Source organism: Aptenodytes patagonicus, chromosome Z, assembly GCF_965638725.1.
Source record: "Aptenodytes patagonicus chromosome Z, bAptPat1.pri.cur, whole genome shotgun sequence".
NCBI lineage: Eukaryota > Metazoa > Chordata > Aves > Sphenisciformes > Spheniscidae > Aptenodytes > Aptenodytes patagonicus.
Window position 1 is genome coordinate 47,982,436 of NC_134982.1, and position 15,330 is coordinate 47,997,765.

Consider the following 15,330-nt stretch of genomic DNA (forward strand, 5'->3'; position numbering starts at 1 on the left):
GACATGCAGTGTATTTTTGCCACAGCTATGGCACCTTTCATGGATTTGTTCAGGATATTTTTAGTTTTCAGACCTGTTTATTAGAAGAAACTATTTATGGATTTCAGTTCCAGCTGGAGCACTGGCTACTGGGTACATGGATCACATTATCCATGTGGAGCAATTGGACCTTGACTTCGTACCCGACCCAGGTACCATGGCTCTTCCCTGACCTCTGGCTCTGGCCCATCTTTCCACTCCCCCTCCACTGTTTCTGTCCTGTTTACACAGTGAGCTCTGTGTGGCTGGGATTATCTCTCACATTGCTTGTGTATCATGGGATCGAAATCTCAGAGGTAGGCTGTAGGCCTTTCTATAGTGCAAAATAACTCATCTGTACCTAATGCTACACTAAACACACAATATGGTAGGTGAACTTGATATTGTATGGTGGGTGTATTTCAGTGCTGACAACTTCAGGCACCTCAGAATTGGCCAATAGATCAGTCTCCTCTTCAGTGAATGTGGTCAGAACCCCAAAAAGGCATAGCTGCACGGACATGAAGTGGTTGTGCAGTAGGGAACACATGATCTTTGGGTGTTACGCTAAAGAAAGTCTGCTGGGTGATCCCACGCTGGGCTGCAGGACAGGCTTCATTGCCGAAACTCTGCTGTGGCAGGGCTGGGGAGCCTCAGTTGGGCATAGCTCAACCATCTCCCTGATTTGTCTCTACCATCTTACCAGAAAGACATCTTGCCTTTTGCCTGACTTGCATCAGTTGTTCAAATTCAGAATCTGGCTGCAGTGGCTGAGTTATGCTTATTTGCTCCTTAATTAGAGAGCTCCACAGAGGAGCTCTTTGATTAGGGAAGGACATTGGTCAGGAAGTAGTACTGAGCAAAGAACTGTATTTAAGCTGTCTCAGTTTGGGCTAAACTGCTAAGAATTCTGTTAAGTTACTGACAGAATCATTCTTCACAGCTGTCAGCCCTTATCCATACACTAGGAGGATCATTAATACAGCTAAAATGGAGTGTCAGTCATTCTTTTGCTAACACGGAGCATACTTCCCATAAATACTATTTAAAAGGACTTAGGTCCACATTGTTTAGTGTTTGCCTCAGAGGACGGTAAAACTTTACTACATTTGATTTTTGTCACCGTTACAAGCTTTTTCAAAAAGTTCTGTACCATGCATTCATAATGAGAAAGTGACGTGTTTTCTTGCTACTCAGTGCCAGGATGAAGCAAAGGAATGGTAAAATAATGAAATCTAGGAAAATAAGCAAGTATCTACCACTAATAAAGCTAATAAAATTAGACTGGCATAACTCAAAATCTCTTGCTGTTACACTCAAAAGCAATGTGAAAATATGGATAGAAAAAAATCAAGAGAAATGAAGTGTTTCTTCAAGGAGCTATTTTATAAACATTTGAGTTATTAAGTTTAACCTGTTTAACTGAATACTGCACTCCTCTGAAACTGCATATTGGTGAAAAATAGTCTGAAGAGCATTTAAGCATCCTCTTTAACCATAATGATTTTATAAAACCCAGCTGATTTTATCAGTTTTTAGCTGACGACTTTTCCAGTCCTACAGTCAGGTTTCTCTACTCCTTTTTATAACATTATGGCTCATTTCTGAGTCTCACAGAAATTGCAGCTTGCTTTTTTTTTGCCTCCTTTTAATTTCTCTTATGACCTTCAAGGTAAATTAAAGATTTATATTTTTCTGTTTTCAAATTGCCGGAACCATTTTCATCTTGGAGTCTGCTCCAGCTTCTGATTAAGATTGTTTCTTGACATTTAGATTTGAATTTTAATGCTATCACACTTCTTTATTTTTGCTGATTGACTGTAGATTATATTTATTTCTCTGGATATGTATTCTTTTTTTGGTGGTAATTTACAAAACTCCTAGGTAGATTACCCCTGCAAAAGTGGTGACCTTTATATCAAAACATGTTGCTAGCACTTAGATAAATAAAGATGACATGGCCCAAAGTCCTGAATCTAATGCCATGGAACCTGAGCCTGAAAGAATTCATTTAGACACTAAAGGTGAAATTGCAAAGCTCAGAAGAAAAGTGGCTTAATTCTGGAAATACGTTTTCAGAACTCCTCTTGGCCTTGGGCTGGAATAGATGCAGTCTGTAAAAAATAAGTTCCTGTTTATCATTTTAAAGAGATGATTTTGGGGTATCCTAGCTTGACAGGGACATATTCCAAAGCATTCTTAAGTGCCATAACCATATGAGATGTGCAATGAGGCACTCAGATGGGAGTCACTTCCTGGCATGTCTTTTCCTGGCTCTCCATGGATTTTCCTCATTCTGACTTACTTTATGAGAAGAGGAGAAGAAGGACCTCAACTATGTGAGATGCAAAGAAAAGCTTATTCCAAGGGTACCTCTTTCTTTTTTAAAATATGCCAACTCTGATTCCCTCTGTTTTGCACCTTGTGCAGTCACTTACACAATGAATGAGGGGATGCAAAATGTTTCCCTTAGCTCAGTTCAAGCTCTAATTTCAGCCAAAATGGTATAAAAATCACTGCTGTTTCACAATGGAGTGCAGGTAGAGCTTCTGTAAGCACAAGGCACAGACAGATGATGTGAGAATTAAAGTGTGTGAACTGGCATTTTCAAAGAAATCTGATTTTTACTAAACCCCAATATTAAGTTGTATGTCTACCTAGTGATTGTTTATTAAAGCACAGCTATATTGTAATTATACTGTTATCCTGCATATTCCCAGTTGATGTTACTTTAAAAATTGCTTAAGAAAAAGACTCAACTGAAGAACATGAGTTTAGCAACTTTTTTCAGCTGGCAGGCAAACTCTGCTCTCAAGTTTGGTGACATACCTGCTGATATCTTGATTTCTGTTTACGTGTTCCAAGGTCATCTTTTTTTCATGCTTTCATGGATTTCTCAGGCTTCTCAAACATTATTTACGTGTTTAAATTCCCATAATAGATTTGGTTTGACCTTGGGACACATAAGAGTGAGTTTAAAAGGTGATGGATAAAGAGAGAAAAAATAGCATTTCAAATTTTTGTTTTGCTTTAAAAGAACAGATGTTGTAAATATTTTTAAACCCCAAACTCTTTGCTGTTCTCTTCTTGCCCCACTGGCAATTCAAATCTTCTGTACTCTGAAACAATATGAATTAACAGAGAAGTAGTGAAACAGTCTTATAAAAGGGGACTAAAAGTTTAAGCAATTGAGGGAGGAGATTTTTAGCATGCTCAAAACAACTCATTTTGCAGTACATTGTCCCAAGCATTCTGGTGGCAACAAAGCAGTCACCCTAAAAAGGAAGCATTTTTATTACACCAGCCTATTGAAATGTTTTGATACTGTTGGAGGAAATGCCACATTTCCTGATGAAGCATTAAGAAGGGAACTAGAACATTTTTGACTCATGACGAATGTGGGAGAGGAAACCTGCCATGTTTCTGAAGGTACTGGTTGTTAAGGAATATATACTAGGTCTTAGAGGGAAAAAGTGTTAGAGGAAAAACTGTACTCATCACTCATGATGACAGACAGCTGTGAAAATGCATCAAGCTGCTTTGTGAAACAGAGATATCAGTCCAGCTCTAGACAAGCCAGGTCAGGTACCAGAAGCAGCCTTAAATTCCAAGTTGTTTTGTCTTTGCTGATATAGTGTCTCAAGTTAGCTAATGTGCGTTAACTAATTAACCAACTCTTGCTGGTGTCTCACAGAGCCTATTTCTCAGGATACATATTAATAGCTTCACAGACTTTTAGTATGGCACCTAGGATCTGTAACTCCCACCAAGTTTCGCTCCACTGGTGATCTGGGATGTGGTGGCATGTTTTGTGCATGTTCCCTCTTCCTTAGTCTGAGTTGGGCTCTGCTGTGTTAAAAAAACAATGCCTCAACTATTCATTAAAAAATCTTGAAAGAAAATAACTTCATTAGATTACAATCGGTCTATACAGAAACGTAAAATGTCGAGGAAACGCTTTTGTTGAGCACTAACTGTATAACTAAACTCTTTTTCCAGGCATTTACAGCTCAGTGAACCATGATTTATTAGTCTTGAAGACTTCACAGTACTTCAATCTCCGTTTATCAAATGAAGGGATGGATGCATAATCTTAAAAGCAGCAATAGACATTCCACATATGAAGCTTCTAACAATGACAGCTAATTAATTATAACTCATTTAAGCCACAAAGTAAAATTGACTTGAGCTTTTGCATCACACCATCATGCTTTCCTACAAAACAATTTTCTTTTTCCCCCAAACATGTAATGAGTGTGGGTTCTTCAGCTAGATGGGTCTTCAGGTTGGGTCCTCAACATCTTTATCCGTTTTTCCAGCCTCTCCATCCATTCATTTCTGAGCCTAAGGACAGAAACATGGATCAGCTTGTCCCCATATTTTTACAGGGAACACAGTTACACCTTTCATGTTTCCCACCAGTGCTATCCTTTGGTGATTTTTCCCAGTTGTCATGCAAACTATCCTGCCCCTTTAGAGTGCTTTGCTGGATGGCACTTCAGGACTAGCTCTTAAATCCCGATGAGGGCTCACCTGAGCTTTGTGGTTCATCTTCATCTCCATTGTGCCCTCTCTCAAGTGCCTCTGTGTGCCGGAGTGACTTGTCATCTCCACTGGAGATTGCCTGCTGCCACCTGCTGGGTAGCATCACCCAACATTTCCCCAGTCCCCCTCCTCCTCAGAAGTGCATTTTAAAAAGTACTGCACAGGGGCTCCTGAGCACTATTTGGCTTGGAAACACTGTGTATGTTGAAACTTCTGTTAGACCCATAGCAGACAGCTTTAGGTGATAGGTGGCACTTTATTTTCTTTTTGGTAGTATCTAGGAACCACAGAAAGACTGCCTCAAATAGAAAAGACAGGAATTTCACAGCTGAGGAGTTGAGACATTGAAATGAGGTTAGTTACAATGGATAAAACATGCTAGAGACTAATTCCAGTGTTCCTTCATCCAGGGTTATTAATGCAAGGCCATCCTTGCTTTTATTTTTTCAAGCATCAATCCAAAGAGAGGTATGAGGGAGAATTTGAAAAAATGCTTACTCATTGAATGGTCTCAAGCAAAAATAGCCACCTTTGCATGTGCCTTCAATTTATGGAGACTTCACGTGAAGCAAAACTGTACTGATGTTGCCGCAGTCTGGTCTTTCTCATTGTGGTTAAGGTAAATATGACTGATGGAGGTAAGTATGGCTATGGATGATGGTTGCCTTGGTCAGTTAGTACACTTGGACCGTCTGCTTTATTATGGATTTACCTTATGCAGATTAAGCCATCTTAATTAATTCAAACTATATTCTTGTGAAAACAAGGCCACAGAGAAAGGGTAGGCCAGGTACATATCTGTGCTAGCTCTGCTGTGAACATAAGCTTTGATGTTCAAGACAAGCCTGCACTTCTAGATGTTGTCCTGATAACTTCAGAAAGTTCCACACTTTGGACCCATTTATGGAACAAGAGTGAATTATTCTCTTATCCTGTGAAGCCATAGCTTAGACACATTAGCATTTGCATGCCAATTTGGGAAGATTTATTATTCTCTAAAAATCTAAGAAAAATACTTTCAGCTTTCATTGCATGACTTAAATATCACTTTTCTTTAAAAAAGAATTACAATGCAAACTCAAATAATCCTTCCAGATGCAAACTACCCACTTTGTCAGAGCACTTCTTCGCTGACGTTCTTTTTCAATTTGCAGATACCGAGTTTGTTGTTCAATAGTCTTTTCCCAGAAGTTCCTCAGGTCACTAGTTTCACATCCCCGCACTTCATGACGTATGTATTGACTATTCATTTTCTCTAAAGGAGAAATGTGAAACAAATATATGACAAGTTATTGGTTCCTCATCTGTTTTCATGGCTAAAGCACACTCTTGCTGTTTTGGATTTTCACAGCATTAGGGTCACAGAGTCTTTTTTTGTAGGATCAGGATAACAGTGGGCATGACTCACTATTTAAGCTTTTCATTCCTAGCTCTGGCACTTGAGGATATGCTGTCTGCAGTGATTTGAATTCTTTGTTGTTCACCTCAAATATCTCTTACCTCCATCTGCCTGTGACCTTTAAGTTCACAATGCAGGACAGTTCTGTTGTATTCTCTAGCTTAATGATTAAGATACCTTTTACTGTACTTATAAATGAAAGGAAATATAAAAATTGCCAGATCTAGTGGGCTTTTTTCTCACTGTTTTCATATCTATAAAATGATAAAGTGACCATTGTTGACTAAGATTAAAACAATGAAGAAAAAGAGCTCTGGTGCTTTGCTGTTAATCATTATAACACCTATGTTAGCTTTATTTGGGAATGGAGAGAATTTATATGTATAAAAGTATGTACATAATTTTATAAGGTACTGACTTGCAAAAGCCACCTTGCTTATTAAATATTTCTTCCTCTTCTGCAATTTTCAAAACAGAGCAAATTCATTGAATATATTTATATATCTATGCCCATTCTGTACTTCCCCCTTCATTTAATATCATCTTACAAATAAATTTTGGAGTGAATCCTATCCTAGTAAAAGAATATCTGTCTCAGGATGACTCTTCATGGGCTAACAGTCAAGACTCTGTATCCCACATTACAGCCAGAAAATCATATCATTACTTTCAAAACGTCATTAAATATGGAATGAGTATATCCATGCTGCCTTCCAGATTGCTGTGTGGTTTTGCATGAACATGCCATTATAATATTTTCCAGAACATTTAATTTTTTTAACAAGTATTTAGGGCTCTCTCATGTGTTGTTTGAATTCATGGCAATTATTTGCAATTTATTTTAATCAGAGCCATAGAGAGCTAGTAAACAAGTCCCTCAAGGCTAGCTTGGAAAAGCTTGAAGAAACTGCTGCCATTCCCCTGCCAGGCAGCATAAGAAAAGCAAAATTGGGAACTGGTAATCTTTACATAATTTCATTTGGAGATTTGGCTGTTTTGTGAAAAACTGTGAGACACATTATAAAGACTCTATGAGCGGAGAACAAAAGCAGCCCTTTTGAAGAGGTGCCTTTCTTGCTGGGATTTCCCTGTGACTCCCCTGTTGTTCCCTGTAAAACCTCCATATATCAACTCACGGCCTCCACAAATGATAGAAGCACAGTATTTGAGCCTGACTTTTGCAGAAGAAATTTACTGAGCATTTTTTCAGGTTCTGGGCAAATTATAGCTGGATATATAAGTGTTGGCATCAGTCTGTAACATGAATTGCAAGTACGGCTGAACACCTCCAGCTGTGCTAGAGAATAACTAATTCCAGGTCAAAAGTTGTCTTAATACGAGTACGTGTTTTCATAAAATATATGTATTCTATAAATATCCACATATATATCAATGCCAACCCAGGTAGCAACTACTACCCTTTTTAACTTTTGTGTACCAGGAGTAATCTAGAAATATATGAAAAAGATACGGTAACAGCCATCTGGGTCAGATTAATGGACTTTCCACTCCAGGAGTTAGTCTCTGAGAATAACAACATTTCTGAAAAGCAGCAAGCAAAATTCTCAGATATCCCTGAGGCTCCAAAATAAACTCTGAGGAAATAATGTCTCCTTGTTTCTTTAATCAGAAGTGATCCCAAAGCATAATAGCATCACCCTTCCAAATGATTATGAATTCCTGTTTAATATACTGTGGATGTGTCTTTTCTATATATATGAAGGTGAATATCTCTCCTGAATAAGGCAAAGTTGTGGAACTTGTTGCCACGAGGTATAACTGAGCCCAAGTGTATGCTTTCAGAATACACATATCCTTTACTGGTTTTAAATGCTCTGCCTCCTGGTTTGATTGCATATATTCTTGGTGCTGGCTTGAATGTATTTTATAGATGTGTCTCTCCCTCCCAACAACAAAAAATCCCAAGGAAAAAGTTTTAAACCCAGTAAAAGAGAAATTCAGAATTAGTTTTCATTGGTTTTCACCTTACATCTGGTGCTGGCAGTATTTAGAATAATGTTAGAAATCTGTTGAGACTACGAAGTCTGTATAGTACTACACATTACAGGTTTGGGTGGGTTTTTTTTGGGGGGGAGGTGGGAATTAGTGTTTTTCTCTGTCTTATCTGTGGAATTTTCTTTGTGTGTGCTTGCTCAGGCACACTAAGAGCATTGTCCAAGCCTGTCCTTCTTTCCTAACCTTTTATTTTGTATTAACATAGGGACAACTTGGTGTTGAATTTTCTCTTACTCAGCCCTTAATCTTCCTCTTTATTTTCTTTCCTCCTAATACTGGAGAACACTCAAATATGTATCAAAGCAACTGAACTTAGAATTTCAGTTCATTATTTTACTGATCCTCATGCATCCTTGACAAACACCAGTGTGTCAATGCACCAGCATTTGCTCCTCTGAATTGTAGAATCATCCTACCCTAAACCACCTTTTATTTCAAACCCTCTGTTTGAGCCCGTTCACGTGGTGATTGTAGGAACTGCATAATAACTGTTAAAATAACCCACCTGGTTTCCTTTGCCCTTATGCATCGTGTGCATAGGTGTTTGAATTCGCTTCTGTCCTGCCATCCATTTCAAAACTGTTGCCATAAACCTTCAGGGTTGTGTGGGCAATCGGGAATATCAAACCTAGTCTACCAGTATTTCACTTGCCCTAAGATAAAGTTTCTCTGCTAAAATCTTCTCAGTGACAGAAACTGTTTTCCCCTCCTACTTCAGCTTTTTTCAGAGGAGAGTAACAGGACTTAAGTCTGTATTGTGGCTTTGCACCAGCAGTTATCACCTGGGTACAGTTTATTTTCATGCCTTGGAACCTCATTCGAAGTAGTTAGCAAAAGGGACCTCGTTTAATAGGGAAAGAGAAGAATGAAAAAGACTTCAGGGAAGTAACGTCCAAAGTAGCCTGAACAAATAATCTCTATGCATGATACAACAGGTGGGCAGAAATATACTGTTAAAGCATATAGGCAGCTGTAATAGTGCTTTTAGAGATCTTGCAGTTAGGTCTGACTTAAACTACCCTGCAACAGCTAGGACTAAACGTAGCTTTATTTAAGCCTCTAGTGACAATCCTTCAAGAGGACAACAACGAGAGCCTCTTTCTGGTAATCATCTTTGACAGAGCCCTGGTTACAAGCTGGTGAACAAATGTAGTTGCTCTCAAATGAAAGGAATATTTGGATAAACTCTAGCAAGGCTTTATCCTACACAAGATGAAGATGATTGTTTATTTTTAGATTTAATAATTTTAGAGCAGGTTGATACTATTTAGACTCAATTTGCTAAAGGAGGTCTTACAAAGGTAGGGAAGCTGTGCCACTAGCACTGTTGTCTGGAACTCAAAAATTTTGTTGGTAGAACAAAAGAGGAATGTGAGATCAATTCAATGTGACATCTTGACTTTTTTGTAAGTATAAAAATCAATAGTTTGAGGCTGGAACTCACTGGTTCTATGAGAAACCATTGCCACAAGAAACACCATTTCATAGAATGAATTGTAAGTCACAAGTTTCTTAGCTAGAAAATGATATGTAAAGAAAAGTGTGGGTGTTTTTCCTGTAGTAGAACATAAATTGTTATTTAAAAGGTTTTTAAAATTTACAAAGCATCTACACGAGTCATGAAAGCTATTTCCCCCCCTCCCCCCCTTTTTGTGCTTCTTGCATAGCATAATTGGTCAGAGTTTTCAGGGTGTTATACATCTTCCTAGAAATAATACAATATTTTACTCATCTACCTTTTCATGGACCTTGCTTGGTGACTGTTCTTATCATATAAATGCACTGGATTAATAAAAAATTGCACAATGTATAGGAGAGTAGACTATCTATGTTAATGCTGATGTTTGACTTTAAAACAATAAGAAATCTGCTTTGATTTTAGAAAATGGGACTAGCAATCGCAGCCATGATTTCCCTCTTTTTCCTTGGATCTTGCATATGTCATTTACCTTCTGCTTTTGCAGCTGGCAGCAATTCACATCTCAAAGGGCTGACTGAGGTTTGCTTTGAGATCCTGCTTGGGGAATCATAGTAGTTTCAAGTCTAATTTAGGTCTTCAGACCCTGGGTAAACTCTTTGGGGGCAGAAGAAAGCACTTTAGTGTAATCCCCTGTACCCTTCTGTTTGTGTGGCAGGTCGCACAGTGCAGTCTATCTCATGAACGGCCTGAGCCTCGGTGCCGCTGGTGAGCGACTTGGGGAGAAGTTTCTCACAGCTTTTTCTGACTGCCTCGCTGGTGCGCAATTACAGAGCTGCACCTCTTGGAGCTGACCTGGAGCACCAGCCTGGGGATGGGATGGGGGGAGAAGGCTGGTACCGTCTTCTGGTGCACACAGGTCCCTAACACTGTGCTGATCTCTTTCAAAAATTCATTAGTGTATCTCATCAGCAAAGATGCATGGCTTTGCATGTATACCATACTGTTCTTTTTTCATTTGCACTTCAGCATTACAGACTATCAATCTATGCTTTTCTTTTGTAAACAGTATTGTCTGGAGTTTGCAATGAAGTAAGGGAATTCTAGACAAGTGATTTATTCTGCCAGCAGTATTTCCTAGTTTGGCAGAATTTGAAGTACATGCTCTTACCGGGATATGTGTTCAGTCAGGAGGTTGTTCTCTCCAATCAAATTAATTGGACTTTTCCATGCAATGGGAATTTTTCTGTGCATGAAAATGACAACCATACTGACATGTGACTGAGCAATACTAGTAGGAGTTATTTGTGTGCATGAGTACAAGTATATATCTAGCAAATCAATTTTAACATGCAAGTTAAAATGTTTGCACTCAGGCACTATGCAGCAGTCTCTGTTCAACCATTCTCCGTGTTCCTAATTCCCACAGTTCATTATTGCTTTTCTGTGAAAAGCTGATGGGTCTGAGTCTATTTTTCTGATCTGGAGAATAGCTATTCTTGAAATGCTTTGAACTGTTACAAAATTGGGACCTTTTCTCATATGATACCTTTATGAAAAAGAAACGTATTAAAGAAAGGTTCGTAGCAGCTATGTGTTTTTTTCATCTCATAGTGCTACAGTGGCAGTATCAACGCCTTTGAATGCCATGCAGTGTGTTTTCTTCTGTCCTCTTCATCTGTTGGACCTCAGTTCTCTTTATCTGCTTTCACTCTTCCCTGGATACCAGACACCTGAACGACAATTATCGAACCGGAGGGAACTGATTCTCTGCCTTGTTTTTCTGTACCAGAGGGCTCAGCAGTCCTCTGGCTGAGGGTTAAAATTTTTAAAACCTTTTCAGCAAAACACTTGAGGAATCAACAGTTTCATTTCCCTCCAGGTCATCCATTCAATTGTTACTATCCTAGTTCTGCTCCCATGCCTATTTATTTATTTAGCTACTTGCTCTCTTCCACTCTACAGTTCTCACTGACTCTTCTCCTTCAGACCACAGCCAAGGGCTTCCACAAGAGGTCCCTTCACTTTTCCCTTCTCTGTCTTTGTGTCTGTTGAGCTTGCCCTCCTGCCCGCTTCACCTCCCATGGCCACCCTCCAGCCTAACCTGGCTGACTCACACCTCTGCTTTCAAACATCTTTCCAGCTGATTTCCCCAGCTCTGTTGTTCCCTCTGGAAAATCTCTCTCCACTTCTTGCTGGAGCTGTATTTCTCCCTGACTGCTCATGCTGATCTCACCAAACTTTCCCTGGAGCACCTTTTCAGCACTCCTCTGCTCCCAAGCTTCTCCCACTCCCTGTGCCTGGCTCTCCGTGGTGGCCGCCTGTGTTCCCACACATCCTTCCACCGGCACACACAAACAGGACTGTGGTGGCAGTTGCACAGAGGCGAGCATCAAGCGAACAGGCATTCATAAGCATCGTGCAATATAGAATGTCCAAATGCCTTTCCTGAGCTTTCCATAGATTTGTCCAACTCTTACTGGCTTTTACTTTTCAACACTGAAGGCATATTTAAAGTGGCTGTACTTTGCTTGCGTGATCAAATATTGTTTCTGATCACTAGATTTTCTCCACTGCCAGATAGATTTGAAGCCTGATCCTATGAACTGCTGAATTCATAAGATCAAGTATATAGCATAAATTAATATTTATTAGTCAAGGATCTTGAACTTGTTTTGTTTTGTTGTTTGATTTTTGAGTACAGGAGGACTCGATGGTCTAGGATCAAAGAAGAGAAATCTTGCCCAGGGCTCATGTTCTTTGTTAGAACATCCAGTTCTGACAAAACATGCAAGAGAAACTGATCCTGATTCAAGTGAAGGTGTCTACCATTAAATTAAAAAGCCTCTCAGCAGCAGATCGCTGTTAAAAAACCTTTGCGAGAGGAGTGTGTGTGTAACCTTGGCTACCATTTAACCCATCAGTTGAGAATGTACAGCCACACGTCCCGGTGTTTTATCCAGGGTTGTGGCATGGAAATTGCCCATAAATATTTTTTCTGTATCAATGCTACTCAGCTTCCTTAGAATGCTGCTAAACTGGGCACTCGTCCCTGGCATTTTCCTCACACTCTCAACTTTCCTAGAATATACTTTTGTGAGAATTAAAGTTAGAGAACAAATGCATTTCTTGCTGACATTATTATGAAAAACTTGCTACAAAAAACCAAATACTTACTTACCTTTGGAGTTGGACTCTTCCTGCAAATAAATCCTCTGTGTGACACAAGCAAATGAGGAATATTACCACTGCAGCCCTGGCTTCTCCAGTGTCACAGGGTAGTAATGAAATGCATCCCTCGGTACTTTTTATTTGAAGTGGGGGTAACATAAATCCTTCATCATATCAAGGCTATTTTGAACAGAACCAGCAGCGAGATAAGATCATTTAATGAACTTTGCAGCCCCCTGCCTGAGATGACCATGAAACACAGGCCCCCTTGAGAGCATGCATCCCTCCCACACTGGCAGATACCTCAGAGAGCATGACTTGGCAAGTGCTGAGAATTTTCTTTAAAATGTGTGCTAGTATTATCCATTTTAATATTCCTCCTGTGAAGCCTGAAAAATTCCACAATACTATCTTAGCTGTAATGGAGGCTGAAGTGGTGTGACAAATCACACTTGGTTTTGCATTACAGGGTGACTTACAGAAGTATGCAGTCCTTTGGAGCTGTTAATCTAAGGATGTGTGCTTGATTATGACCTATCACACAATCTGTTCACTTCAAGGCAATCGTCATAGGAATTGTCTGTTTGGTTAACATTAGCTGACAAAATGCATTAAACTGGCACTAGTTTTACCATTTGGAGTTGTTATAACTCTATTACAGATGAGCACTTATATCATTACATTTCATTTTCTGCGGAAAATATTTTGTAGGTTTGGTTGATAACAGATGTATGCACTGATCTCAGTTTAAATTAAATCCATCTACATTGCTAATATACCATATGTGACTGCTGGCTTAAGTAGTATTTATACCATTGCTGATTATTTTAACCTTCCTTTGTTGTAATTTTTCAGACTCCAAGTAGCAAAAGCAGCCATTAGATGGGTGCTTTCTGTAGTTCATATTTACTTATTTATTTTTTCTGCAGTCAGCTTTACAGCAGAAAACCCTGAGTAAAACCTAACAGCTGCAGCCTTTCTCCGTAAAGGAAAATTTCAACTCTTTCCAAATACTGGTCAGTTTGTTTAACTCCTTAAAAACATTAAGATATTAACTTTCGTCAATGTGTTGTCCCACCTTATATCATATGAAACCACAGAAGTCAGCTCTTCCCTCTACACATATGATAATAACAAAGGTAATGTGGTCTCAGAGCTTTTGATGCTAGATACATGCATAGCATTGAAAAAATACATATCACAGGTAAAGTTGATTGCTCTGTTATTGGAAAACCAGATCAAACTCTGGCTGGCTTTGGAAATCACAAGCAAATACAATCTGCTGGGTGAATATTAAAATAATACAGTATTATAAAGACAGATTGGTGCCCAGGCTTGATACAACAATGGTGCTAACCACCATGGTGCTGCAGAGCAGCATAATTGCTTCCTTGCCATTTGACTCAGAGCTTGAGTAACTTCCCCTTCTCTCTAAACACATCTAGCTAAATTTACAATAAATCAGAGTTTTGTTTTTTCATGTTATAATGTAGGCAATACCTTCCCTAAACATTTGCAAACATCTAATTTCAGGAGGGGACTTCAGTGTCCAGGTTTCATCAGACCAGAACAGGTATTTCTGGTCTGATATGCTCTAGATGCATATCTAGACATTTCTGCATTTGTGCAGGTTAGACGCCCGTTGTAAAGCACAGCCAAAATGTGATAGACATTGCACACGCTCTGATTATCTACAGTAGATTAGATACATCTTGCATGATACACACTGACTGTATTTACAATGAACAATTCATCTGTGCATTCACAGTAGCCTCTTATGCAAAATAAATGGATACCCAACATCCAGAAATCCTGGACAGAACTAGTACTCTGCTGGGCTACCCATATCTGAAGAAACAGTCAGGTGACAGGTGACTGGAAAGGCATAGTTCACCCTCAAAAGCTGGGCAGCTGCCAAGTAAGCTTTTATGTAGTGAAAAAGGCTCTTTGTGCACCTCAGCCTTTGTTTACTTCATAAGCAAATCTCAGAGCTGCTTACCATAACCTCCTTGTATGACAGCACTCATCTCTAGTTAGTAAAAGTTCTTGTAAACACCTGCTTAATGTCATTAGCAGGGACCACAGAAGAATCTGTAAAATGACTGACAAAGTGCAAACCTTTGGGGGGCTTGAGGTGTTACTTATCTGCAGCAATCAAATTCTGAATGTGTGCTGTTGCTCTTGTGTGGGAGAGTTGGAAATAAAAGTAGCCATCAGCTCTTACTCTTACGCAAGTAATCCAGGTATGTTTTGCCCGTATTTTGTCAGTCTGGTCCCTTCACTCTGTGTGTGTTCTTAGACCTGATGCTGAAGAGAAGGAGGTGAAAGGAGAAGACATTATCCAAAATCTACAAGAACTTGCTAATTAAGTAAACATCTCATGCCTCTCTCCTCTTCGATGCTAGAGAAAATAAAATCCAGAGAGGTAAGTTTTTAAAGCAGATATTGTACCATGTTGTTGGGGTGGCTTTCTTCTTTTTTCACTGTGCATCTGGTATTCACATCCTTCTCATTCTTGATTGATGCAATGGCAGTCAGAAAGTTGTGAGGAGGGATTTCTGTCACTACTGAACCTTGTCCTCACTGGTCCAGGAGCAGCACAGGTCACAACAGTTTTAGCAGCCCTCTCCAAGCTTCACAAATTCCAGAATGAAGCAGATGACTTAGATGGTAGGGAAGAGCCTGATCAGTTTAGGTGTCTATCTTCCCATGGAAGTTGGTTGTTAACTGGCTTTGATGCTTCTGTAAATATTTACAGTGTGAA

The 15,330-nt window shown here is 39.3% G+C and overlaps 1 protein-coding gene across 1 annotated transcript; it reads right to left on the bottom strand.

The window, feature by feature from the left end:
- Nucleotides 1-4,054: 4,054 nt before the first annotated feature.
- Nucleotides 4,055-12,658, bottom strand: LOC143172886 (protein FAM240B-like). Its single transcript, XM_076362736.1, has 3 exons — nucleotides 12,577-12,658; nucleotides 5,674-5,818; nucleotides 4,055-4,362 (listed from the first exon to the last, which is right to left on the bottom strand). Exons 2-3 carry the CDS (start codon nucleotides 5,811-5,813, stop codon nucleotides 4,284-4,286), a joined length of 219 nt encoding a protein of 72 aa, XP_076218851.1. The 5' UTR covers nucleotides 5,814-5,818; nucleotides 12,577-12,658; the 3' UTR covers nucleotides 4,055-4,283.
- Between the last annotated feature and the right edge of the window lie 2,672 nt (nucleotides 12,659-15,330).

Excerpts from the sequence above, each read along its gene's own strand:
- LOC143172886 (XM_076362736.1), bottom strand. The coding sequence starts at position 5,813 with ATGAATAGTCAATACATACGTCATGAAGTGCGGGGATGTGAAACTAGT. Across the intron at positions 4,363-5,673 it reads CGAAGAAGTGCTCTGACAAA|GCTCAGAAATGAATGGATGG; the intron begins GTGGGTAGTTTG and ends TTCTGTCCTTAG.